The 26,475-nt window shown below is 43.1% G+C and overlaps 1 protein-coding gene across 1 annotated transcript in view; it reads left to right on the top strand.

Moving 5' to 3' along the window:
* cntn2 (contactin 2) overlaps positions 1–26,475 on the top strand; it is a 49,110-nt gene that overhangs the window by 18,128 nt on the left and 4,507 nt on the right. Inside the window, exons 2-20 of the mRNA XM_083770651.1 lie at positions 8,745–8,907; positions 11,372–11,513; positions 11,933–12,108; positions 12,368–12,463; positions 12,675–12,887; positions 14,826–14,928; positions 15,217–15,398; positions 17,015–17,151; positions 17,290–17,419; positions 17,713–17,863; positions 19,254–19,381; positions 20,213–20,388; positions 20,870–20,990; positions 22,066–22,224; positions 22,425–22,574; positions 23,728–23,798; positions 23,922–24,156; positions 24,778–24,893; positions 25,823–26,009. Coding sequence (XP_083626777.1) covers positions 8,850–8,907; positions 11,372–11,513; positions 11,933–12,108; positions 12,368–12,463; positions 12,675–12,887; positions 14,826–14,928; positions 15,217–15,398; positions 17,015–17,151; positions 17,290–17,419; positions 17,713–17,863; positions 19,254–19,381; positions 20,213–20,388; positions 20,870–20,990; positions 22,066–22,224; positions 22,425–22,574; positions 23,728–23,798; positions 23,922–24,156; positions 24,778–24,893; positions 25,823–26,009 — 2,731 coding nt within the window. The 5' untranslated portion in view covers positions 8,745–8,849. The remainder of the gene's footprint in view (positions 1–8,744; positions 8,908–11,371; positions 11,514–11,932; positions 12,109–12,367; positions 12,464–12,674; positions 12,888–14,825; positions 14,929–15,216; positions 15,399–17,014; positions 17,152–17,289; positions 17,420–17,712; positions 17,864–19,253; positions 19,382–20,212; positions 20,389–20,869; positions 20,991–22,065; positions 22,225–22,424; positions 22,575–23,727; positions 23,799–23,921; positions 24,157–24,777; positions 24,894–25,822; positions 26,010–26,475) is intronic.

Genomic DNA, 26,475 nt, shown 5'->3' with positions numbered 1-26,475 from the left:
CTCACTATAAGCAGAGCTCAGCATGCAAACTGTTGTGGGTCTGAGAGTAAATTACTTAATTACTTACTTACTTAATTAATTACTTTACTCACTATAAGGAGAGCTCAGCATGCCAACTGTTGTGGGTCTGAGAGTAAAATTACTTACTTACTTTCAAATCCTCTTTGTTCTCGGTGGAACATAAGGCTGCGACTATCTGCTTCTGAGAGTAAATACCATTACATAAAACTTTCATAAAAAACTGCATACTTTCATAAAAATAACACCCGTGTGAACTGAGTGGTGCAACTCCCCTCTCTCCCCCCCCCTCCTCTCACTCTCTCTCTCTCTCTCTCTCTCTCTCTCTCTCTCTCTTTCTCTCATTAGCAGGCAACAGTGCAGCACTATCTCCCTCTCTCTGTTTCTGGCACAACAGCGCCCCTACTGGTACTCATAGTCATACTGGTGCTCATAGTCACATTAACACATTAACGTCACGGTGAACACGGACATTGCTGTTCCTTGGAGTGGTTGCACCACTCAAAAATATCTATAACCATGACCAAACCATCTGATTGTTTATCACTTAATTTATATATATATATATATATATATATATATATATATGTCGAGTGACAACTGAAATGTAAATTGACGCTGACTGAGTTGTTATAAATAGTTGTTGATATATGATAATAATAATAGTATGATTATTGTTGTTTTATTATTATTATTATTATAGCCTGTTCTACATACCTCATAAGGTGCTAAACAGATTGACAGCTTCTGTTCTACGTGTGAAATTGGAATTTGTAGAGTCTCTGGCCTAGTTAACTGAGCATGGCAATGATATCTTTAACACGACACGATAGAAGAGAGAGAGAGAGTGTGTGTGTGTGTGTGTGTGTGTGTGTGTGTGTGTGTGTGTGTGTGTGTGTGTGTGTGTGTGTGTGTGTGTGTGTGTGTGTGTGTGTGCATGTGCATGTGCGTGTGCGAGGCTGCGAGCGCATGTGTGGGTATGTGAATGTCAGAATTCCAGTCACGGCTGCAGTCTAATCGTACTCATAATTTCGAAACGGAACATGAGCTGTCTGTCTCCCCATGGAAGCATATCTATCTTCGAATCAACGGGCTGTTTCGCGCGCGCGCGCTCGTGTGTGTGTGTGTGGTGTGTGTGTGTGGTGTGTGTGTGTGGTGTGTGTGTGTGCGTGTGAGACCTTCAATATCTCAATCAATGAGGCAGCAGGGGCTATTCTTGGTGTTTGATGCTCCACTACATGTGTCTGGATTTGGGATTGATTGAGCGTGCGTTTTCTGTTTACTTTCTTGTTATGTGTATACACGCGGTGGTGTGTTTGTGCGTGCGTGTGTGCTTGCATGTATGCGTGCGTGCGTACATGTACTGTATGTGTGCGTGTGTGTATGGGGTGTCTGAAGAAGAGACAGAACATAAATGCTGTGTCAAAAGTGTTTATTGTAGCTGGTCTGGTGGTCAGTTACATCCTCGACTGTATATACTAACGGCAACATCACACACATTTGATTTCATCCCTCCTCCTCCTCCTCCTCCTCAGTGTTACATGTGATTTTACTAACCACCGTTTCGGTGGTCACCTTATCTGGGTGTATGAATAGGCCTTAACACTAACATTAAATGAACACTGAGGAGTTAGCTACGCATACGTATGTACTGCAGTTTTGATGTCGTCGACTAAAACTGAAAAATGTTCGTTGTATGCTTGGTTGCATGGTGTGAGCTTGTAGAGCGGCTATTTTCAGCATTCAACCACCTATAAAATCAGGCATTACGACGCCATCAAGGCCAGCCAAAATACATTTTAGTCTACAAAATCAACTGTAGATTTAATTGACTGAAATCGTATGTTATTTAGTGACTAGACTGAAACTAAAACATTTCAAATACCGTCAAAAGACTATGACTAAAACTAAATCAAACATTGCTGTCAAAATCAACACTGATGTACAGTACTGTATGGGAGGAAGGTACTGCTGTAATGTGTTTGTAGGTAGTGTACATGTGTAGAACGCATACTGTATGTTGTGTACGCGTGTGTGCACAGACTGTAAAGTCATAACCTACAGTATGTGAAAGGTGAAAAAAGCTTTCGGACAGTGGGTGGTCTCTGAGGGTCATCCGTCCACCCCCAGCCGTGTCCTCTCTGGCTTTGATTCCCCCATCACTGTCCTTGCTATGTTCAGCCCTCCTGCTGGTGGTGTGTGTGTGTGTGTGTGTGTGTGTGTGTGTGTGTGTGTGTGTGTGTGTGTGTGTGTGTGTGTGTGTGTGTGTGTGTGTGTGTGTGTGTGTGTGTGTGTGTGTGTGTGTGTGTGTGTGTGTGTGTGTGTGTGTGTGTGTGTGTGTGTGTGTGTGTGTGTGTGTGTGTTCTGTGTCCTGGTGGGAATGTGTGTCCTCTGTTGGCAGATGTCCACACACCCCAAAAAGCTCCATGGCCTCAGGCGATGGAGTCATATACTTATTTATGGAGCATGACTGTTAGACAGACAGACAGACAGACAGGAGAGTCAGACAGACAGAGGGAGAGAAAGTCTTTGTGATGAAGGACAGCTGTAAGTTAAGCCACATTTTATTTCATTAAGACGCTTATGCTTCTTTTTCATTCTTGTTAGTGTCCTAAATTGCCCTTCAACATCCTCAACTTGAGTTTATATAAAGCGGATGGCTATGCAGGCTCGCTAAGTGCAACAGTGCGATGAATGCTGGAGTGGTATGGTGCTTATAGAGTCATCCTGTGCGTCAATATGTTGAGATGCAGATGTGCATCCTTGTCCTTGGCTGTAGTTGCCCAGCTACAGTCAATACTTTATAGAAAAACATCACTATATGAGTGGAAATAGTGGCACTCAGAGGATACTTACACATTTGATCAGAGCATATGAAACACGGTGGTGCAAGGCTGCAACATGCACAGTACATGTTGAATAGACACAGCAAAACATGATCTTTAAGCAAATCATGGTCAACCATGCATCCTCTGTAATTTGTAGGTGTAGAAGAAGTTACTGCCCCTAGATGGGGTACCTCCCACGTTGTCACAAAGGGAGATTCACCCTTATTAAACCACAGTATGCAGCCACACAAGGACTTAATGATTATTTTCCATGCCTTCTTATAAACAGGAGTAACCTGTTGGCTTGGATCGTGTCATCCTCATGCCATGTTTTTATTGCTTTATGTTTAGTTATCTTGCTCTTTTAGATTATTTATGTAACACAACACGCCTAAAAGCACATGCACTGGAGTGGATATATTATATGGTTCCTTGAAATTTTTATTCTGTATGTTTTCCCCATTAGCTATGCTGAGTTGATTTTTCTCTATGAAAGATATCTTCTATATTATTCATGTTGCATTACCTGTGGTGTAAAGTAATGAGATACTTTGTTAATGTTCACCTCATTACCAAGAGCGCTGTTGTGCATGTGTTTGTAATTAGCCAGCTATTGCCACTGCTGCCAGTTCTACTGCACATTGTCGTTTTACTCAAGCACCACTTTAGACCCCATTCAGAAAGCAAGCAGCAGTTATTTTCAAAGCCATTAACACCAAAACATCAGTAATTAATACTCAACTCCCTATTAGCATCCAGCAAAATTCGGTGTCAATGCCATAAAATAATTTTCAGGTATCAGCCATTTCCTTTTCCTCTTGCTGAGAAGATGATTGAACCACTATTTGCTAACAGTCATGACCACATAACGTAAATGGTAAATGGTGCATTTATATAGCGCCTTTATCCAAGGCGCTTTACAGAGATTGTGCATTACATTCACCCATTCACACACACATTCATACACAGATGGCAGCGGAAACCATGCAAGGCACCAACTAGCACATCGGGAGCAATTAGGGGTTCAGTGTCTTGCTCAAGGACACTTCGACAGTAACTCTGGGGGAGCCCGGGTTCGAACTGGCAACCTTAACGGTTACCATCCAGGCACTCTACCCCTGAGCCACCGCCGCCCCTCGTCTCCTTTATGGGGGTGAAAACTAAATGTTACTATGAGTCATCATTTGGAAACAAATGACAAACAACTTTAAATGCTGTGTGAGCCAGCCAAACTGAAGTTAAAAAAAAAAACAAAAAAGCAATCCTGCTTTTATTTGAGCACCTGGGCTTTAGACGTTATTCAGCTGCAGTGTTGGCTGTGCTAAATGAAGAATGAAGGTTTTATTACCGCTCAGTGAAGCAGGTTCCTAAATCAGGTCCTAAGGGCAGGCGTCTCCCCTGCATGCACAGTGGGACATGTTTGTTCCATTTGTGTTATCTCTCACTGTTTCTGGACACGGAGTTCTTGTTAGTCTGGCAGGAGTGGATCCACAGAGAGAGATAGGCAGACAGACAGGCAGGCAGGCAGGCAGACAGACAGGCAGGTAGACAGACAAACAAAGAATGAGATAGGTGGGCACTGAGGGGTAACAACATGGAACTCAACCCTCCTGGCACTTCAGAAATGTCAGGGCCAGCTCTGAGATTTACCCATTGGCAAAAGGGTTTTCAGTCTATCAAAGTGCAGGACATGTTGGTGTTCTATAATTGATTATTGCTGCATCATGGAATGATATTGTACAAGTGTGTACAATACAGATACAATCTAGTGACAATTTAAGTACTTGAATATGATAGATAGAATATGTATTATGTAGATAGCCTCTGATCCTGTGGGGGAAATTCAGTTGTCATGGCAGTACCACATGAAACGCATCACAGATACAGAAAAGGTGCTACAGCTAGAAATAATAATAATAATAATAATAATACTACATGTAATAATTATAATAATAATACAAAAAGTAAACTGGTTCTAATGACGGATAGGAATAAAGTACCAGAACCAAAGCCAAGGAGATATAGTATACTACAGTACTCTAGCTTGGCCCTTTGCACTTGGACCAGTTTGCATTTTGTATGAGCCATTAAACATAATGAATTTCAATGTATAGTCACTGTGTATACTGTATATTATTAACATGTATAAATAATAGTAAAATTGTCAAAGTGTACATAAAGCAATCTCTCCCCAGTAGTGGGTAAAAAATGAAGAGTCAAACCGCAGTCAAACCCTTTAAAGACAATATATATTCATCCCCTTTAATGAAAAAGCAGTTGCTCCCAATGGTGTGCTTTGACATTAGGCCAGGTGTGCCTTGGGATTTTGTGACATCCACACACATTATTATGTCAATATAGTATATTATTATATAATAAGATATGTCTTTTCTATCAAATAGTTTTCATTATCTGTCTGTGCATCTCTTTCTTCATAGCTTGATGTCTCGCTCTCTTATACTCTCTCGCATGCATGCATGCACGCACGCACGCACGCACGCACGCACACATGTCGCACGCACACAATCTCTCCCTCTTTACCTCATTTAAAAATGTGTGATAATTCTGGTTCAAAAGGGTTTTGTTGCTGCTGTGATGTATTTTTGTAAGGGATTTATTTGGTTAATAAATATTAAACCATTTGAACCATTTCACTATGAGTCGAGTACCAAATGTTTCAATATTCTTTGCATCTACGGTATTCTAATAGGACTGGCTGAATATTACACAGACATTTTTTCATTTAACCCATTTTGGGCGGGCACCCGTTTTGGTGTTAGCATCATGTTATGCTTTAGCTATTTAAAAATAGCAGATCTACAAGCTCATATCGCGCCACCGAGTGGCGCGATACGAGCTTGTAGGTCTGCTATTTTTGAAAAAAATCGAAGAACGACTGACATTTTTAGAATCTGATCTCAGGTCAGAATGGGTTAATCAGACCAGTGTGTGTCCAGTGGAAACCTCGTTATGAATCTGATCTCAGGTCAGAATGGGTTAACTCTGTGAGTGTATAAATGGATCCTGACCTGCAGTGAAGCATCCATGCTATGTAGTGTGTGATGCATAGACAACAAGGAGTCATTTGGGGCTATGTGATATGCTTGGTCTCTTCTCTAGTCTCACTACTCCATTACACCGTAAACTGATTTGATGCGCTATCGCTCTCAGTCTGTCTCCCTCCTCTGTTGCTTCCAATTTCTCTTTTTTATCTCTCATTTTCTGTCTTCATTTTTCCTTTACTATCAGTTCGGCTCACACAGTCTCCATTCCCATTATTGTCTCCACCAGGCCGAAGGCATGTGGGGAGAGTATGTTTTGCACTCCGTCCGTCCGTGTGTCCGTCCGTGTGTGTGTGTGTGTGTGTGTGTGTGTGTGTGTGTGTGTGTGTGTGTCCGTCCGTCCGTTAGTAGCTAATCTCGGCCACCGTTAACCCGGTCGATGCCAAATTTTGCACACACACTCCCTGGATGCCAACGATGAACCTCTGCCCCAAACTTTCCAGAACGGCCTGTTATAGCGCCACCAGGAGGCCGCTTTGTGCAAAACAACTTTTTGCACAGTACACCTACAGATTTTGTCCAAACATCACGCAAATTGGTACACAGTCTCTCTACAGCCATTCAACGAAACCGGTCTTTCAGATTTCTCAGACTCCATCCTGATTGGTTAAGATTGGCTTCCAAAGTTCACAGGAGTGCTCAGTTTCAAACAAAATGCTGCAAATCATGAACACATCGCGTGATTTCCTTGAAATTGTGCACCCACATTCCCACTAGGCCGAGGACGAAATGCCACATGAACAATTTCAACTCAGCCTCAAGGTGGCGCTATAACTGGCCGAAAAGTGTTTTTACCTCTAACTGCACGAATCTGTGGATCACTTTGTATGCCAACTCCCTAGAGGCCAAGGAAAAACCTTTGTCTGGAATTTTTCACATCTGCTCTTTATAGCGCCACCAGGAGGCCCACATATGTAAAACACATTTTCTATTATTACTCCTTCAGATTTTATCCAAATTTCACGCAAATCGGTACACATGATCTCCATAGTCATGTGATCAACACAGGTTTGTTTGATTTCTCATATTCCATCCTGATTGGCCACGATTGCCTCCTACAGTTTTCAGGAGTAGCAAATGGCCACAACTCGGCAGCGTCCGATTGCGATGAAACTGTGCACGCATATTCCCACTAGGCTGAGGAAGAATCCTGGTGGAGACCTGTGCCGATTGGCACTTTATCTAGTTCATTCATCATTCAGCTTTGTCGCTCTTTCTTCAGTATCTTCTCTGCCATCCACTTTTTCTTACACTCCTACTCAGTTTGTTTTACTTTAATATCACTAATATTATTACACACTTTACTATCTCTACTACTAACTATAAAACACCCCCCCCACCCACCCCCACCAGCTTATTAGCCATTTACTCGAGACTGGCAGCCAGCTGTGCAAGAGTGCATGCTGTTGACAGTAATTTGTGTGTATGTATATATTGTGTGTATGGTAGTACTAGTAGGGAGCCCAGACACAGGCTGAGACTGAACCGTCTTGGGACCCAATGTTGCGAGAAAAAAATTGCAGTCCAAGAAATCACCAAGAATTCCCACTGGGAAAGTCATGTAAGCTGCAAAGAGAGAGTTTGCTCTCTGGGACGTTCTGTCAGATTCGACTGCCTCCCTTGTGGTGGTGGGTAGAGTTGGGATGGGTGAACACATGGCGCAAGGGAATTGAGGCAACACCAAATGACAGCCATAGAATATGGGAAGGAAGGTTGAGTGGTAGTGTAATAATTAAGCAATATTACACAAGAGGGTGTTCTTTAGGCCTATCGTCATTAACGGTGCCGGAGATTAGCTGTTCACAGACGGACGGACGGATGGACACACGGGTGGACGGATGGTGCAATTCTCTCTCCCCATGCCTTTGGCCTGGTGGAGACAATTATTATTAAAAGGCAGAGGCTACCAGAAAGGTATTCAGCATTGATTTAATTAACTGATCGTTGTGTGGGAGTTTGTAACAGATATGTGGTGTATAATAATAACTGAACGTTCATCATAATCATGTTTAGTTCTGACTAGTATATACGTGTGCATATTATGTAGCAATGAGATCTAGTAATACTAAATTATGCAACTGTCTGTGTTCATGAGGATGTCATTAAAGACTTCAAAAAGAGCATTCTCAGGACTGTCAACGTTGTTGAAAGACAGCTTTTTAAATGATCTAGATTATTGTTCTTTTTTAATAGTGGCTTGATTATCACAATTTTCAGGTAATTTGGGAAGCAACCCACAAGAAAAGACATGTTGACAATTTGTATAGAAGATCCGAGGCCATGGAATTTGAAGCAGATTTTGTTTTATCAGAATTGCAAGGCTGCAGGAGAAGGATTTCAGATGTCCTCCAAATGTTAATATGCAGTGGTTTGTGGAGGGAATACCATGAACTTAAAGTGAGTGAGGTTGAGATAATAAAAGAAACAGATCGATGGAGGGAGAGTAAAAGGAAACCATAACCCATGGCTTTGTGCTCCAATAAACCAGGCACTCCTGCTGTTGTGGGGGTGCCTGGTGTGTGGGTTGCGGGTTGTTGGGCAGTCTATAGTTACTACTGTATGTGTCTCAGTCTGATAGTGTGCTGTTCATGGGTTCACTGGCTGCTGTGGGGGTGTTGCACAGTAAAGTGTGGTTGTATTTTAAAGCATTTTGTCAACTATTTCACACACACACACACACACACACACACACACACACACACACACACACACACACACACACACACACACACACACACACACACACACACACACACACACACACACACACACACACACATGATGCTTATGATAGTTGTTCATAATGATTGAAATGATTTGTACTTTGTTTTCACAGATACGAATCAGACAGCGCTCCCCTGCGACGGTCTGCCACCAGGTCTGACCACATCCGATTCTGATCCCTTTGTGATCCAGTTCTAACACTGGTGTGACTCCGACAATGGGCCACTTGCTGTTCCTTCTTGCTCTGAGTTCACTGGCCCTCAGCTATGCCATCGGTAAGTAGCCTGCATTTAGCTCACACACAAGCTGGCATACTAGAAATATAATTTTGGAATTGATCATGATTGATGGCATGGCGGCGGAGGGGTTTGGGGGTGTTATAGTGATGGTTGGGGGGACTGATTAAAATTTCATGATTGTTGTCTTAGACAGGCAGGGAGAAGGAGGACTTCGATTTTCACTGAGATGCCCTTTTCCATTGGAGCTATGTACGCTGAAATTCACCATTCCCATGAATGATAGATGGCAATGAGGTGCAGCCTTTGCTGAAATTAACAGGCTCTGCCAAAGTACTGAAATGTGCAGTCATACATGGTTAGACCCCCTGGGCACAACACATTTTACCAGAAAGCTGTTCATTATCTGTCGATGGTGGGCTGAATAACACGCACGCACACTTTTCTATTGATACGATTGAGCAAGCATGAAAGCAAGATAGCAGAAAATAAACTTTCAAAGATAGACTCTCTCTCACACACACACACACACACACACACACACACACACATACGTGAAACTTAGTAAAAAAAATAAGAAGATTTACAAAACAAAAAAACAACAACAATAACACTATTTGACTTGGAACCTCAGTTCCACGTTCAATGGGGAAACATTCAGACAGGTTTGGAAAAAATATATATATATGTTTTTGAATTGCAGCAATATACTTTAGTGACATTTTCCCCATGTATTGAATGAGAGTAGGAGACAGAGAGAGTGCACAGTCCCAAAAGCCCAAGGCAGCAGCCTGCTTTACATCATGCTATACATCATGATGCCAAGGTGCACTGCATGATGCATCTCAATTGTACATAACACCCCCTTGTGTATATATACCATACATGCACGCATGCATAAATGCATACCTGTGCATGTTTGAGGCACAGACCTTGTGCATCTGAAAGACAAGCTCAATTTATTGCGTATGATGAATGGATTTTCTGTACACCTGGACAATACTAAGCCACACAAATATATTACCAATATTTCTCAAACTCTAGTTTTGCTTACTATTTCTCAACACCCCAGCCAGTTCTTTGTCTCTCCTGCTGTTTTGTTTTGTAAACACAAAATACATTTTCAAGTGGGTCACCCAATTTCATCCAGTCAGGAGAGATTTATCAGTTTAAAATTTGAAGTATTCCAAATCCAATTGAAATTCAATTCAAATAGCAATGATTTGATTGGCCGAGCAAAGTACACATTGAAGATAAAAGTGAGGGCAGAAAAGTGAAGACGGAAAAGCAAAGACGCCAATTGTGATTGGCCAGAATGAGATGATGTATGATGATGAGAACCGTGTGATTGGCCAGAATGAGATGATGTATGATGATGAGAACCGGAGCGTAGAGTAGGAGAGTAGCAACACGCTTTGATCTCGCCGCAAAGCGGCTGCCTATGGGCTATAGTTCCAAACATTGCTGGTTGGAACTATCCCATTGAGATAGAATGAGCACTTCTGCATTTCATTGTTACAATGAGAGTCAACGCTAGTGTCGCCACTCTCTTACTATTCCACTCGGATAAGAACGCACCTACATGGGTGTGAGGGGCGTTATTCGAGCTATTGAGCTGTTGAGCTATTGAGATTAACATTCTCTCCCACCTCTCTCCAGTCCATACACTTCCTCATGAGTAGCCTCCTTCGCTCCTTTCTCATCTTCCTTGTTTAATCTCCCCCTTCAAGAAATTCAATTATTCGTTTCTATCTCACTCTTTGGACTTCCTCTCTAATCCTGCCATCTCCCTGCTCTCCACCTGTTGCCCCCACCCTTATCATCACATTCTCCTCCTCCCGCTGTACCTAAAGGTGTTCTCACCATTCTCCGTCCCTCCCTGTCCTCCTCTACAGAAGTACTTCGTTATCTTGTGTGTTAATCACACAAGATACCACCCGTGGTGGTATCTTTCTCATGCTCTTTCCCTCTCTTCTTCTGCTCTTACTTTTGCTTGATCTCCAAAAACCTGTCTTTACCTCTGCAACCGAATCTGGGTTGCCTTCTTGATGTTCAAAAATCACACCTGTGTGAAGTGAGGAGTGCTCGTATAATCTAACTCACGTTGCTATGATTAGGTGATGTAATGACGATGTAAAACAAACGGTGACAAAACAAAACATTAAATTCTCTTTTTTGTCAAAGGCGTTTCTAAAACAAACTAAAAACAACCTGTATATAGGGGGGTCTAGTGCCCCTCAAAAACACAACAGATAGTAAAACAGAAATCTTAATCACAGGTTGAGGCCTCTTTGGGCTTCTTGCCTCCTCCTAGCACTCTAATTATTTTTATTTTCTACGTATATCTTCCCTTTTGTACTGTTTTTATACTGTGCTAAATAAATCAAATCAAAATCAATTAAATCAAATCAAATGAATCGTAAACGCGATAGAAGCTTATCGCTGAGAACCTGCCGGGTGGCTTGTTGTTGTTTTTTGACCAGCTGTTTTGCTGTGTTGCCAGGCGGAGATGTGTGTGTGTCTGGCCATGACAGTGGGCCGGTGTTTGAGGAGCAGCCAACTGGTCTGGTTTACCCAGAAGGCCTGAGTGAGGGCAAGGTCACACTCAGCTGTCAAGCCAGAGCCAACCCAGCTGCTACCTATAGGTCGGTAATGCACTCATACACACACAATGTTTCAGTTTCTTGACCTTCCATGAAGTCATTGTTTTCCATTCATCTGCAGAGACTTGAAACACAGTTAACCTTACCTTACCTCACTTTTATTTTAGTTAAGTTATTGTTTTAATGCAGTTGAAAGTGTGAATCTAGCCAGAATATTATCTGGAAAATATTATAAATATAAAATATAAAATATAATATTATTTGACTTCATCATGGCGATATGGATATTAACCGTAGAAGCAGGTACTTTTAAGGTGGGTTTACCACCTGAAAGTTTGACCTACATTGTTAGGGGAATCTGCAAATTGTTATAATATAATAATAATAATAATAATAATAATAATAATAATAAAACAAAACAAAACATAATTTTGCAGTGTGCACCCTTCTTTGTGTTCCAGGTGGCGTGTGAATGGCACTGAGGTCCCCCTGGGGTTGGATCCTCGCTACACTCTGGTCGCAGGAACCCTGGTGATCAGCAACCCTCAGCATGACCGCGATGCAGGGTCCTACCAGTGTTTGGCCATCAACCGCTGTGGCACCATCATCAGCCGTGCGGCCAACCTTAAATTTGGCTGTAAGTGAGAACAGGTCAAAACAGACGTTGACCTGTTTGGGCTTGTGTTTGGCCCATTATTGTGTAGTGGAGGCACCTGATAATTCTTTGGCCATGCCAAGAACTGGTTTCAGTCACTTTGGGATAGATATGAGCCTGTTTTATCGATTTGTATTGTAAATCAACTTTAAACATTGTCAATAATATACACTGTTAATGATTTTCCTTGCAAATACATGTGATTGCTTTATTTTATTCTTAATCTATGTTCTATCTCCAGACCTCCATGACTTCCCTCCAGACACCAGAAGTCCCCAGACAGCATATGAGGGCGTGGGGACCTTCCTGGCCTGTCAGCCCCCTCCCCATTACCCTGGTACTGTGAGCTGCCTCCACAAACAATGCTTAACAGTAGCTCATAACGCATTTATGTCAATAAATAATACATAAACTATTCTATCAGCCTAATAATCACATTAAACCGTTCTTTACACCTACGAGCACCATTGGATATCTCTGTAAGACTCATGCAATACGATTGCGCTATAAAATGTAATTGTACAACAATTCTCTCCTGTCTTCTCCAGCATTGTCCTACCGCTGGTTCGTCAATGAGTTTCCCAACTTCGTCAAAGCGGTGGATGGCAGGTGGTTTGTCTCCCAGGTAACAGGGAACCTGTACCTGGCCAAGGCGGAGCCTAATGACACGGGAAACTACTTCTGCTTCACCACCATCAACCTGGACATCAGCACCAAGAGCACGTTCAGCAAGGCCAATCAGCTCACTGTCATGGCAGACGGTACGGGACTGTGTGTGTGTGTGTGTGTGTGTGTGTGTGTGTGTGTGTGTGTGTGTGTGTGTGTGCGTGTGCGTGTGCGTGTGCGTGTGTGTGTGTGCGTGTGTGCGTGCATGCTCGCGTGCGTGCGTGTGTGTGTGCTGTGTGGTTGTATCACAAATTTAAAACCCACATACTGTAAGTTGAACCCCTGAAACAATATTGTAGTTTTTTTATGTGCGTCATAGATGATTTACACACGTTTGCCAGTGCAAAGACTTTCAGTTAGATGGATAAGACAATATTTTTGCAAGATGGATAACTTTAACAGAGTGCATATACATCAATCGAAAATCCTATCCAGTTGTTGGTAGTGAAGAAATAAAACGGATCATTATCAAGGACCTTGCAGAAGCAACACATCTCACAGACCAAATAGATTTTTATACAACATAATTATTTCAGACGGCCCGGCAGGAGACTGTTCTGTATTCACTAATGATATCGTTGCTGTCAGGCAGAAACCTTGTTTTCTCCACAATTTCGTCTTTTTATATAAAACAAATATATTCTTTCATAATTGAATGCTCTAGCCTATTTTATTATACTAGCGAAAATAGCTAATCTGCAATCTCACAATGCATGATCGCATTCACGCATTGTGATGTGTTTTGAGGTTGGAAATATAGGGATGCCCACGTTGAAAGTGCAATAAGTCTGTCTGTGTGGGTTTGATACATTTTCAACCAATGACGAGTCATTATCAGGTGTTTGTGACCATATTATAACTACAGTTGTAGAAAATGCCCCCAAAGTATTTTATTCTATGTGCAATTTTCATTGCCATGGGTAATGATCAGGGCGGCTGTGGCTCAGGAGGTAGAGCAGGTCGTCCAATGATCACTGGGTCGGCGGTTCGAATCCCGGCTCCTCCTGTCCACATGTCGAAGTGTCCTTGGGTCATTGCCTCCAATGAGTTGGTTGGTGTGAGCTTGCCACCATTGGTGTGTGAATGTGGGAAGTGAGGACGCTGGCGTTGACTGTTCGCCGCTTCACCTCCCAATGTATGAATTAATGAACCATTGTAAAGCGCTTTGAGCACTTGGAAAAGCGCTATAAAAATGCAATTCATTATTATTATTATTATTAAGTCACTAATTCAGTTTGTTTGAGCTTGCACCAAACTATTGCGTCTGTGCGCATCAATGGCCACAAACCACACACTTATACACTATAATTTGTTGAGCTGTGTGTGTGTTGCTGCAAAAGAGAGCAGCAAAAGGAAAAAAAGAAAAACAGTATTAAGCCTCTCTTTGTCCTTTCTATTAACATCTAGAATAAGCGTCTAAACTAAAGTGACGACGCATGGATGAACCTAGTGAACAATAAAATCAGCATCGAGATTCATCATAGCTACAGTATATATATTCCTTCCACTACACCAGTAAATTGTATCCATTGGAACTGCAGGTTATTTTTTCCATTTCATGAAAAGTAATAGGTTTGGAGACGGACATACAAGGTTTACACACGGCAGCGGCGACAATACAGAGAGTCAGACTGCAAACTAATGTGGTATCAGGACAAGGACAAGCTTCTGCAGAGTCATATATAGCCTAGAAACAACAGAAACATGTTATCAGTGTCGAGGACTTGAAAACTATCACTCACGTATGATGAGAATGTTGCTTTGCTGCACAGAAAATTGGCTGTTCCAGATAAAGATCTTATTTAACAATGAGTAATGTACCCAACCCAACAGTATATTAGAATGACCTTTTCCACTGAATTCTGGTGACAAATGCTTCACATAATACTGGAGCATTTGTGTTAATAACCGCTGACTTCGGGATATGAATGCACAACATACACTTTTTTCAACCCTCCAGTAATCTACAGTATATTACATTTACAACCCAAATGTGATTTCATAATTAACGTTATACATTTCCTTCACAATAGCAAATCCCAGGAAGTCGGCTCCGAGCATCAAAGTGCGTTTCCCGGCAGAGACCTATGCACTCGCAGGACACACCGCCCAGCTAGAGTGCTTTGCCTATGGAAAGTAAGTTCTATAGTCCAAGCATGTTATGTGTTGTCAAGTTAACCTTAATGTACCTGAGCTTGGTTGTCTTTTAGGTTTAAGTAGTACTTAAATGTCTGTTTTTGTGTGTCTCTTATATCTCTTCCGTTCTTCTTTTCTTTGTTTTTGTACCCTATTTCTCTTTTTACTCTAAATCCCACCATTTCATTAAAACATATTTTTTCTGCATATTCTCTTGTTCCCAACTCTATTCTCTCCTTCACAATCCATCCATCCATCCATCACTTTCCCAAACCCTTCATCCCATAGTCCAATCCCAAAGCTGCGTTGGAGGAAGGTGGATGGCTTGGTCCCTGCCAAGTCAGGGGCCAGCGCAGAGAGCCCCATCCTCACCCTGCCAGAACTGTCCTTTGACGACGAGGGCGTGTACGAGTGTGAAGCTTACAACTCAGAGGGAAGTGACACGCACCAGGGGCGCATCACTGTGCAAGGTGGGGAGACAACATCGACATGCATTGATTGCATTCACAATCACATTTACACATCTCCAGCTACAGTACATTTGCGATTTGCGTCATGGCATTCTCCATCGACTCCCACAGTATACATTTTGCAGTTACTGTCAAAGTTAAAGTAACGTCTTAGTTGGATGGCAAATACAGGCCGTGCACAGACTTTTTGGTGCCCTAATGTCAAACACGTGGGCTGTGCATGGGATGGACAGTAGGCTAGCTATATATACTGTTGTCGCCTAGTTTTTGTATTGAGTGACAGCTATACGGTGAGCAACTGTGATTCGGTTCAGCAAGAGAGAAATTAATTAAAAAATAAATAAACATTATGTAGGCAAAAAAGCCACGCTCGGGCACTGGTTAGCTCCTATGTGTGCCTGCCTGACACAATAAACCAAATGATGGATCCAAAACATTGTCTTTTAGATTTTTTCCATTTTCTTCCAAATGTAGTCATTGCCAATTCCCCATAATGTACTGTGTCCCTGGCGTTGCCAGCCCACCCACTGCTGGGCTGGGTAGGGTGTATAGTGTAGATAACCCTGTGCCTAATCCGTTATGCATGGGGTTTCCAGCTGCAGCTTTTCAACATAATACACAAGGTGCCCGACCAAACAGCAGGGGTCGCTAAAGCATTGACAAGGATGTGGTCTCTTGCTGGTTTCCTACCCGCAAACACCGCCAGTTATGTTTGTTGTGGCCAAGCGGGAGACACCACTATGTTATACCTCTGTGATATACTCACAGTATCCCCCAAAACATGGATTTTCCTATGAAAGGGTGGCCCAACTAATCCCAACAGTTGGTATTGATTTGTTGACCCGGCTGAGACAAACGGAAGCTGTTCCTGTAATACCTAGGCCCCATATCAAGACACTTTATAGAGATACAGTTTCCACAATATCCAATCAAGTGTGCTGTTGTGTTAGTTGTAGACAGCAGGGTAACAAATGCCTACCTCGTTTTCATGTTCATAATACATTTCGGCGACCTGCAGATGGTGGCATTGTCATGCTGGAAGATATTTGCTCATCTAGATAGACCATGTTCTTTTTCAGAAATGCCCCACTTGACACTCCCATAGTTACACATCAGTTATTGGGGGTTACGTGTCGTCTTGCTGATGGGCATTCTGAGGGAGTGTTGCTTGGTTGGCATTTAGATAATATTTTGGCATTTTAGGACTTAATTTGATAGCGATAGTGGATAGAGACAAGAAAGGCAGGTGAGAGAGAGAAGGGATGACATTCAGCAAGGAGCCTTGGGTCAGATTCATACCCGAGCCAGCTGCGGGAAGGATTTATTTAGTCTTATTTATGTCATGTGGTATGCAGTATGCACTCTTAGGCCCAAACCACACCAGCTGCAACTCCTAGTAGTTGCATGTTGCAAGGAGTTGCATGGCGACCCTCTGGCGTGGTCAGGGCTTTACAGGTGAGCCACTGGGCCACCCCACTTGGTTGGCATATGCACTTTATGTGGAGGTTGGGTGGGCCTAAACATACCACATTACCCCTTTAAACTTTAAGTATGCTCTGCACAGTATATTGTATTAATTAATGTGTGTGTCTCTCTCTCTCTCTCTCGTCCCTCAGCCCAGCCAGATTGGCTGCAGGTGATGAGTGACTCTGAGGTGGAGATCAGCTCGGAGCTGCACTGGAGCTGTGTTGCAGCTGGCAAACCACGGCCCTCCATACGCTGGCTAGGCAACGGGCAGCCCCTCAGCACACAGGTAGCACACACACACACACACACACACACACACACACACACACACACACACACACACACACACACACAGGGGTGTGTGTATATCCATCTCTCTATTTTATTGTTTTTATCTTCAATTCCTTCTACTTCTGACACCCAGGACCGAGTGGAGGTAAATGGGGGTCGCCTGAAGATTAATAACTTGGCCCTGGAGGATTCTGGGATGTACCAGTGTGTAGCTGAGAACAAACACGGCACGATCTACTCCAATGCCGAACTCAGAGTCCAAGGTAGGTGAGCAGGGTTGGATGGACTGCTGTGAGTAAACACTTAATATACTGTATGTACCAGGTAGTGAGACCGAGTCACAAAGTCATGTGTTTGGATCAGAACTTAATCATAATAATTAGACTTATTTCATCCCGTGAGTTTTCAGCTTCACCCAGCTTCTCTGTTTCTCATAGTTTATTATAACAATAGGGATGCTCAAACATCAAAAAATAAATGAAAAAACAATAATGTCAAAGAAGAGTTGGCCAGCTGACAGCCCCCTCTCCCATCTCTCTCCCTCCGTCCATTCCAGTACAGGCCCCGGACTTCAGGTTGAACCCAGTGAGGAAGCTGGTACCTGCCGCCCGGGGCGGTCAGGTCATGATGGAATGTCGACCTCGGGCTGCCCCGAAACCTACCCTGTTCTGGAGCCGTGGCACAGAGCTTCTCACCAACAGCAGCAGGTATTGAACTGTATGCCCATAGTGACTTTTTTATTGTCAAAGTCCTTTACCTCAGATTAAAGCTGCTATAAGCAATAATATGTCAAAATGTTTATGACCTTTTTCTTTTCTTTTTTGTATTCAGACAGCCAGCAATGGGTAGAACGCTCCCTAAAAAATGTAGTCTCTGTGACACATGTAGGGGCCGCAATCTGCATTCAAAGATTTTCCTAGAAGCTTTGTCATTGGTCGATTTGCCTGTCTGCTGATTGGTTAGTCATTGCGACAAGGAACATCTTTGAATGCAGATTGCGGCAGTGTACATGTCCTGTACAGTAATGGCGATGTTTCTATATACAGAAAGGTCAATGTATTTTAGAGGTACAGTATACATTAACAATAAAACAACAACAATACCAAACCAAAAATATGGAGCTTTACTTACTGTAATCAGTGGTAACATTTAAAGGTTAACGGTTCATTCAACTATAGAGAATACCGGTAATGATTGATTTTACGTGGATGTACTGCATTTGGGATTTGAATCAAACCAAAATGCAAAATGTGATTAACAGAAATATTTTCAAAGTTAGTTAGTCACCCATGGCATATATGGTCACGCCTCGTGACATCACATCTCCCTATATGATCACGCCTCTTGACATCACCCGTCCCACCCGTCCTTCCTGTTATGATATTCCATATGTTGATCTGACCTCATCAAACCCTGTACACTTAAGACTAGGGAGGGAGCTCGATAACCGATACCCGATAAAATCCGATAACAAGCTTATCGAGTACCCGTTATCAATAAGCTTTGGGATTCTCAAGCCTGTTATCGAGCATAGTGGCCCATGACATCATGTTCAAACAATCAAGACAAGAGGCGATCAAGAAATAAATGTAATCATCCACGCTGGCACAAACATGTGGGTCTAAAAGTGTATTGATACCTGCCAACCAGCGCTGTCCGGGTAAACACAATGTGTAACAGTTTCTTTCATATTATTTTATTGGTAAAAAGGTAAATTGTGTGTTAGAAATGTACTGTATTTGAAGGCCCTAGTAAAATATACTGGTTCTGTTCTGAATGTATATCTCCTGTCGTTCCACAAAATAATAGAAAATGCTCGATAGTGGGCTCGATAAGAACCCGGCTCGATAAGCCTGATCGATAAGGTGACCGTTATCAATAAAAATTAACGAGCTCCATCCCTACTCAAGACACGCTCCATATATGGCCAGTACAGAATTCATTCCATATATTGACCCCCAATGTGTGTATACGAGGTCGCTTCTCGCCCTCAGGGCGTCTTACTGGTTATTATTAGATGCATACACTCGCTGATCATAACAAATTCCCAATGGAAAATGCTTCTCTGGACCTTTTTTGGAAACTTGTCTTTGCCAGGGTGACGGTGACTCCAGATGGGGTTCTGTGGATCCATAACATCAGCAGAGTTGATGAGGGAAAATACACCTGCTTTGCTGAAAACTACTTGGGCAAAGCAAACAGCACTGGACACCTGTCTGTTAGAGGTAGATGCAGGCGAAAACATACGCACGCACGCACGCACGCACGCACACACTCACGCACACACAGTGACAAACACACACACTTTTTGGGGTGTTCTCTCCATTTTTCTGTTGTTTGGCGATTCTCTGCTGCTCCTAGATCCCCCTCTCACTCACAGCTCTCAGCATTTGTTTCAGCATAATTACACACAGTACCATTTGGACGCCCATTTCTCCACAATGTGCTCATTCGACATGAACACTTACCCTATAATCACAGTGTCCAGCTGGGACTATAGTCTACTTCCTGATAGGTGCCCCCTTAATTAAGCACCATGGACAGCGACGCTGTTGCAAAAGGCTTTACAACCCTATTATTATGCCTGACTTAGTTGCACGCTGTGTTGTGCACGGCAATGCACTGTGATGTGAGCTTGTACAGTAGATCAGACACCAGCATGCAACTAGATATAAATCAAGCTTCAAAGCTTTGTTTTTTGAATAATACTGACAATCTGTGGGCTAATGACCGTGGCCCACTCTCTCTTATTTGTTTTATTCCTCTCTTGCTCAGGCTAGGGCAATGTCTAGTGGGGACACTAGGTCCATGTTTTATGGTTTTACTATCCTCATGGTCTCAACACACAGTAAAGCATGTTACACACACACAAATACATATGTATACACACGCACGCACGCACGCACGCACGCACGCACGCACGCACGCACGCACGCACGCACGCACGCACGCACGCACGCACGCACACACACACACACACACACACACACACACACACACACACACACACACCATACCGCCATCTCTAACCCCTCCACCTATCTATTTGTGTCCAGATGCCACCAAGATCACCCTGGCCCCTTCCAATGCTGACATTAATCAGGGAGACAATGTCACGTTGCAGTGCCATGCCTCCCACGACCCCACCATGGACCTGACCTTCACCTGGGCCCTCAATGGAGTCCTGTTGGACCTGGAGGATCCTGCTGGGCCATTCCATCGGGTGCAAGGGGTAAGTGTCATAACACATGATGGTCTGTACTACTCCAGAGGAAAGCGTTTTTCTGGGATGATAAATTGGGGATTGCGTTGGGACTGTGCCACATGGAATAAGCGTACTTTTGTGTGAATGAGGCATTTCTTTGGGGGGACTTGTGTTGGAGTGAGGCACAATATTGATAGTGAAATGTACAGTACTGTACTGCGGTTGAAGTAGACTCCATTGTTAACAGTACCCCTGTTTGGAGGCTGGGAGTCATTGTGGACTGTAGCACTGTAGGAGTGTATTAAACAGATAAAAAGGGAGACTCCATGCTTGGTTGAATGTAGTATTTGGTCATGGCGTGTTCAACATTCCATGGTACCAGTCCAGACAGAATTAAACCTCTAGGTATCCAATACATGCTGCCAGTTCATGTCTAAAACTGTGATACCCTTATGTGGATTGTTATGCTTGTCTTCACTCATCTCGTCTGTCCCTTCTCGTCCTTCAGAAGGAGACCATAGGTGACCTGCTGATTGTGAGTGGCCAGCTGGGCCAGGCAGGACTGTACACCTGTACGGCTCAGACGGTGGTGGACAGCTCTTCGGCTTCGGCCAAACTGGTGGTCCGAGGTAAGGCAGACCCTTTATACTACAGGAAATCTATGGAAAGTACAGGATCAACCTCAAACTAATTGCAAAAAACCCAAACTCTTCAATATATCCTGAATAACAGAAAAAATAATTGTCTGAGGGGAAGTGTTGAAAATGGCCTGTATTTTCTAGATTTCTAGAAAATATTTTCTAGATTTCCTTTTGCTTTAAAGGACCACTTCACCACTTTTCAACCTATCTTCACTAATCATGAAAAAATGGCGCAATTGTTTTTCTACTCAGTCTTTATTTGGAATACCCCTTTTCAAAAGGGTCCACAAGCATACATTTTTGTAAAGAAAAGAAATCAGCCTAATGATGATGTCACTGGAAGACGGTTTCTAAACTGCCCACAGCCCTCCTATGAGACACAGACTGAGTAGAAAGAAATCGTGCTATTTTATCATGATTATTAGTGAGGACCTATTATATGAAGATAGGTTGAAAAGCGGTGAAGTGGTCCTTTAAGTAGCATGTGACATGTCAAACTAGGGTGTTTTCATGATGCTGAATCCATTCCAAGCATTAGTTTTGCACAAAAAAACTCCTTGGGCTAATATGTGGCTATGGCCAAATTGAGCCCAATGAGTGTTTTTATGCAAAACTAATGTCTATGGTGGCCATACTGTACACTAGTGTACAAGCCATTTTCAACACTTTCGCAGACACTTTTCCTCAGACAATTCCAGGCAACTTTTTTTCTGTTATTCAGGATATATTGAAGATACAATTCAGCCGAGTTTGGTTTTTTTGCAATTAGTTTGAGGTCAAATTACATTATTACTGGACTATTACACCTGTTCTTTTCTATAAGGGATTTGGTACAGATATAGCTTAGAGGTTTAAATAAGCAAATGCGTCTTTCTATTTTTGTGATCTTATGCAGTAACGGTTTGGCGCATATGTGTGTGTGTGTGTGTGTGTGTGTGTGTGTGTGTGTGTGTGTGTGTGTGTGTGTGTGTGTGTGTGTGTATGTGTATGTGTGTGTGTTTGTGTGTGTGTGTGTGTGTGTGTGTGTGTGTGTGTGTGTGTGTGTGTGCGTGTGTCTGTGTAGGCCCTCCAGGACCCCCTGGAGGATTGGTGGTAAAGAACGTTGCAGAGTCGTCAGTAGAACTCAGGTGGAGTCGCGGATATGACAACCACAGTCCCATTGGGAAATACATTATCCTGGGACGATCATCACTTTCATCCGAGTGGAAGAGGATGAGAACAGGTGTGTGTGGGTGTGTGTGTGCGTGCGTGCGTGCGTGCGTGAGTACGTGTGTGCGTGCGTTAGTGCGTGTGTGCGTGCCTGCCTGCCTGCCTGCCTGCCTGCGTGCGTGCGTGCGTGTCAGACTGCATTCCTACTAGTACTGTAACTGCAGGTGTGAGTTAGTATAATTATGCTTAATGCGTGTCTCCTGCATCCGTTAGATCCTATTAACATTGAGGGCAATGCAGAGTCATCCCGTGTGATTGGACTGATGCCCTGGATGGATTATGAGTTCCAGGTCATCGCCAGCAACATCCTGGGCAGCGGAGAGCCCAGCATGCCCTCACACACCATCCGTACACAGCAAGCCGGTGAGGGAACCATGGAAATAAGGATGTGACTCTGTGTGATGCTTGTAATAGACGGACAATTTTTCCTATTTCCAATCTCTTTTTGAATATCTTTTTGAAGTAGCATATCAATGCTGTCTGGAAGAAACCACCTAACTTCATTTTAGATTTTAGTTTTTTTCATAAATCAATGCTATTGAACACGTTGGTTAAAAAATATTGAACTAATGGAAAGTATTAACTCTATCTCTACCGCTAGCTGTTAGCATTAACCCCAGCTCCAGGGGCCAGCATACACACTCACTTTAAGAAGACGGTGTTTACACATTATGATACGGTTGATGATGCTGCGTTTGGTCGTGTAAATAATGTAAACTATTTTCACATTTTAATTTGATTTTTCCCTTTTTTTATTTTTATTTGTTTCTCTTATCTATCTTAATTGTCTATCCATGAATACGTACTCTTCTGTTGTTGCTTGTGTTTGTATTGTAGGTTTTATGTTTTATGTGTTTGTTAAAAAACTCCACCCGTTTAGCACATTTTTAACCAGCTGCTATGCAATAGCAAGCTGAGTCTATAATCGATGTGCAAGCCTCCTCTAGTCAGCTGCACACACATTTTGCAGCTAATGGGAGAGCATTGCAGCCAATGGCATTTGGAGTCATATGCTACTGTGCACGCCAACTATACTGTCAATGTCAACATCACACGCTCACTTTCAACTATTTGAAACGAACTATTTCACCACGGAATTGCACTGTTTGTGTGCAGCAGCAGACACGTGTGTGTGTGTGTGCGTTTGTGTGTGTGTGTGTGTGTGTGTGTGTGTGTGTGTGTGTGTGTGTGTGTGTCTGCATATTTACGCGTGCTGTGCGCGTGTGTGCACACACAGCCAGTTATAGCGGACCCCCGCAGATAATATTAATGCAGCTGGTAATTAATTGAGTTAATCCATTTGGCCTTGTTTCCCCATAAATCAGTGCTATTGAACACCCTTTGACAAAGCCTCCTAACTCCACTTGAGCTGGATGCTTCTTTTTTTACATTTTTTGTATTTGTTTATTTTCATTTCCTGATAAATGAACATTTTGGAGTTAGGTGGTTTTTTCCCAACAGCAGAGATATATACTGTCTGATGGCCAAACCTATGGTTTTCTATGTGCTCCCTTAGGTCCCACAGTGGCCCCTAGTGGACTAGGAGGAGGAGGCGGGGACCGCAATGAGCTGATTATCACTTGGACGGTGAGTGTATCAGAAGGTGTCAGCGTGAGTGCTGCACTGAATCAGTGGAGCGTGGCATTGTGAAATGTGCCATGTTAATAGCTCCTAAAAAAAACGTATTTTACGCTTTCCTGAATCCCCCAGACCATGGCCAGAGAGTACCAAAATGGGGATGGCTTTGGCTACATACTGTCTTTTAAGAAGAAGGACGACCTGACATGGACAGTGGCATCTGTTCCCCACGTGGAGTCATCACGATATGTCTACTCCAACCAGAGCCTGTCACCTTACACCCCCTTTGAGGTGAAGATCAAAGCCTACAACCGCAAGGGCGAGGGTCCCTTTAGCCAGATCGCTGTGGTGCATTCAGCTGAGGAGGGTAAGTCAGCATCACTGTGTAACAGTTTACGGAAATAGCTTTAAAAATGACTTTAATAGATGACATGCCATACCTTGTGATGAAGATCTAGAAATGCCTGTGGCCCTGGTAGAACACCTTGTGACTCCGTTAGTTTGAGAGCTATTTCTCTATATCTCATCTCTCTATTTCAATTATTAACCTTTCATGATGGTTCATGGTGGCTCCGATAGGTACCGACCGTATACTATGAACCATATCTTGCACCAAAGTCGCACACTCACCATTTGGGGATTTAGCATTTCGCATTTCCATTGCAGGCGCACTCTTGTAGGTTGTTGAGGACCCGCAATTTGCTTTCCCATATGCGTGTGCCCACAATAGAAAGTTTAGGGATATCGCAATAACACGCCCACTTCAGCCACACCTCCCGCCGCAAATAAGGGAGTCGGCATAATGTGGAGCGGGTAATGCTGCCGTGCGATACCGCTTAGGGGCAGCGTCAGCTGCCTTGTGCCCAATTAATGGATAGTGTGAGGCATAATACTGTAGCATGGGGTATACGATAGGGCCCTATACTGTATGTACTGTACTAATACACCTTCATTCCACTGCTGACCCTTGTCCCCCCCCCACCTCCAGAGCCCACAGTGGCACCATCCAGTATCAACGCCACAGCGCTGAGTGCCTTCGACATCCAAGTGTCATGGGAGCCTGTCCAGCAGCTCAGTGCCAACGGCATCCTCAGGGGATACGAGGTCTGTGAGAACTTGCCTTTTTGCTTGTCCTCTTGATACCCTCTTAGTAGTGACTGCAATATACGGTTCTCCTTCGAAAGTAACAAACATCACTTTTTGCAAGCTTTTAGTTAGGCTGTATGGTTAATGAGAATATTTTTTCTTTTAGAATTCTGTAATATCTTATCATCTTTTATGTTGTTTTTTTCTGTAATGCCTTCTAATGTTCCTATCTTGTTTGTTTGTGTTTGCTTTTTATTTTGAAGCACATTGAGTCTGTCACATAAAATGTGATACTGTATAGCTGAACTTAACGTAATTGTTTATTTTCATCACCTGGCTATTTCATGATCTTCAGTTACAGTGTGTCACATCCTGTCCACCATGTCTTGTTTTCTTTAGAAGTCAACATGAATTGGTGTAAAGGGTAAAGTTCTTAGTTAGGGTCATTTCAATGGGTAATTTTCAAAACTGGGCCATTTCAATCTCCAGTTGACATCATGCCGAAGTGTAATTACTGTGTTAGGTTTAATTATGGAGGCATATTAGTGCAGTCTTACATCATCAGCATTGAGTATTTTGTCCCCCACCTAATACAGTATTAACAATTTATTAGCTCAATGCCAGATGGAGATTGGAGCTGTTTATCTTTGGAAAGTTTAGTGGTTGCTATCAGTGTCTCTGATGATAAAAGTAGAGACCGCTTACCTTATTATCATTATGTGAATCTGAGTCAACAAAGTTTTACTTTCAGTCCTCTGTTGGTTGATTTGGAATTAGAAAAGTCCAAAGTCCAATTAGTAAATAATTTGACAATTTCTTCTACAGAAGTGGTACAGTATGGGACCTCACCTCACAGCTTTTATGATGATGACAGTTGTATGATAAAATGAGCAGAATGGTGACAACATGCGTGTATAATTATTTATGTTTGTGCACATACATTATAGATCCGCTACTGGCGGCAGCATGAGCGAGAGGCAGCAGCGGACCGAGTGCGCACGGCTGGACTCGAGACGACCGCAAGGGTGTCGGGGCTTCGGCCCACCACTCGGTACCACGTGGCCGTGTTGGCTTACAACAGCGCCGGCACTGGACCCCCGTCACCACGGGCTACGGTCACCACCAGGAGACCACGTATGTCTGCCTGACACACACACACACACACACACACACACACACACACACACACACACACACACACACACACACACACACCCTCACACACACACACACACACACACACACACACACACACACACAATAGCTCAGGGGATATAGAGCTTTCAACTTGTTATTGAAAGGCTCCCGGTTTGATCCCTGGCTCTTCCTATTGGCTGCATGTGTAAGTGTCCTTAAGCAAGACAGACACTGAGGGCTCCATCGTACGCCATTCTTTATCCGAAAGACCGCAAGTAATAAACATTTTCCACTGTGCGTAAACAGGCAGGCAGCACGCGTTGCTCTTCCATAAGGCAAGATCCAGGACATAATAGATTAGATAATAGATAATAGAGCTCTTAAAGGGGATGGCACCGCTGGCACACTGATTGGTTTAAGTTGCGTAACGCCCAAACCACACCTGTGCATAATGTAATGGGTA

The sequence above is a fragment of the Protomyctophum parallelum genome (assembly GCF_964188405.1).
Source record: "Protomyctophum parallelum genome assembly, chromosome: 8".
NCBI classification, from domain to species: domain Eukaryota; kingdom Metazoa; phylum Chordata; class Actinopteri; order Myctophiformes; family Myctophidae; genus Protomyctophum; species Protomyctophum parallelum.
The sequence above is the reverse complement of the archived record's forward strand: the minus strand, read 5'-3'. Positions and strand labels throughout refer to the sequence as shown.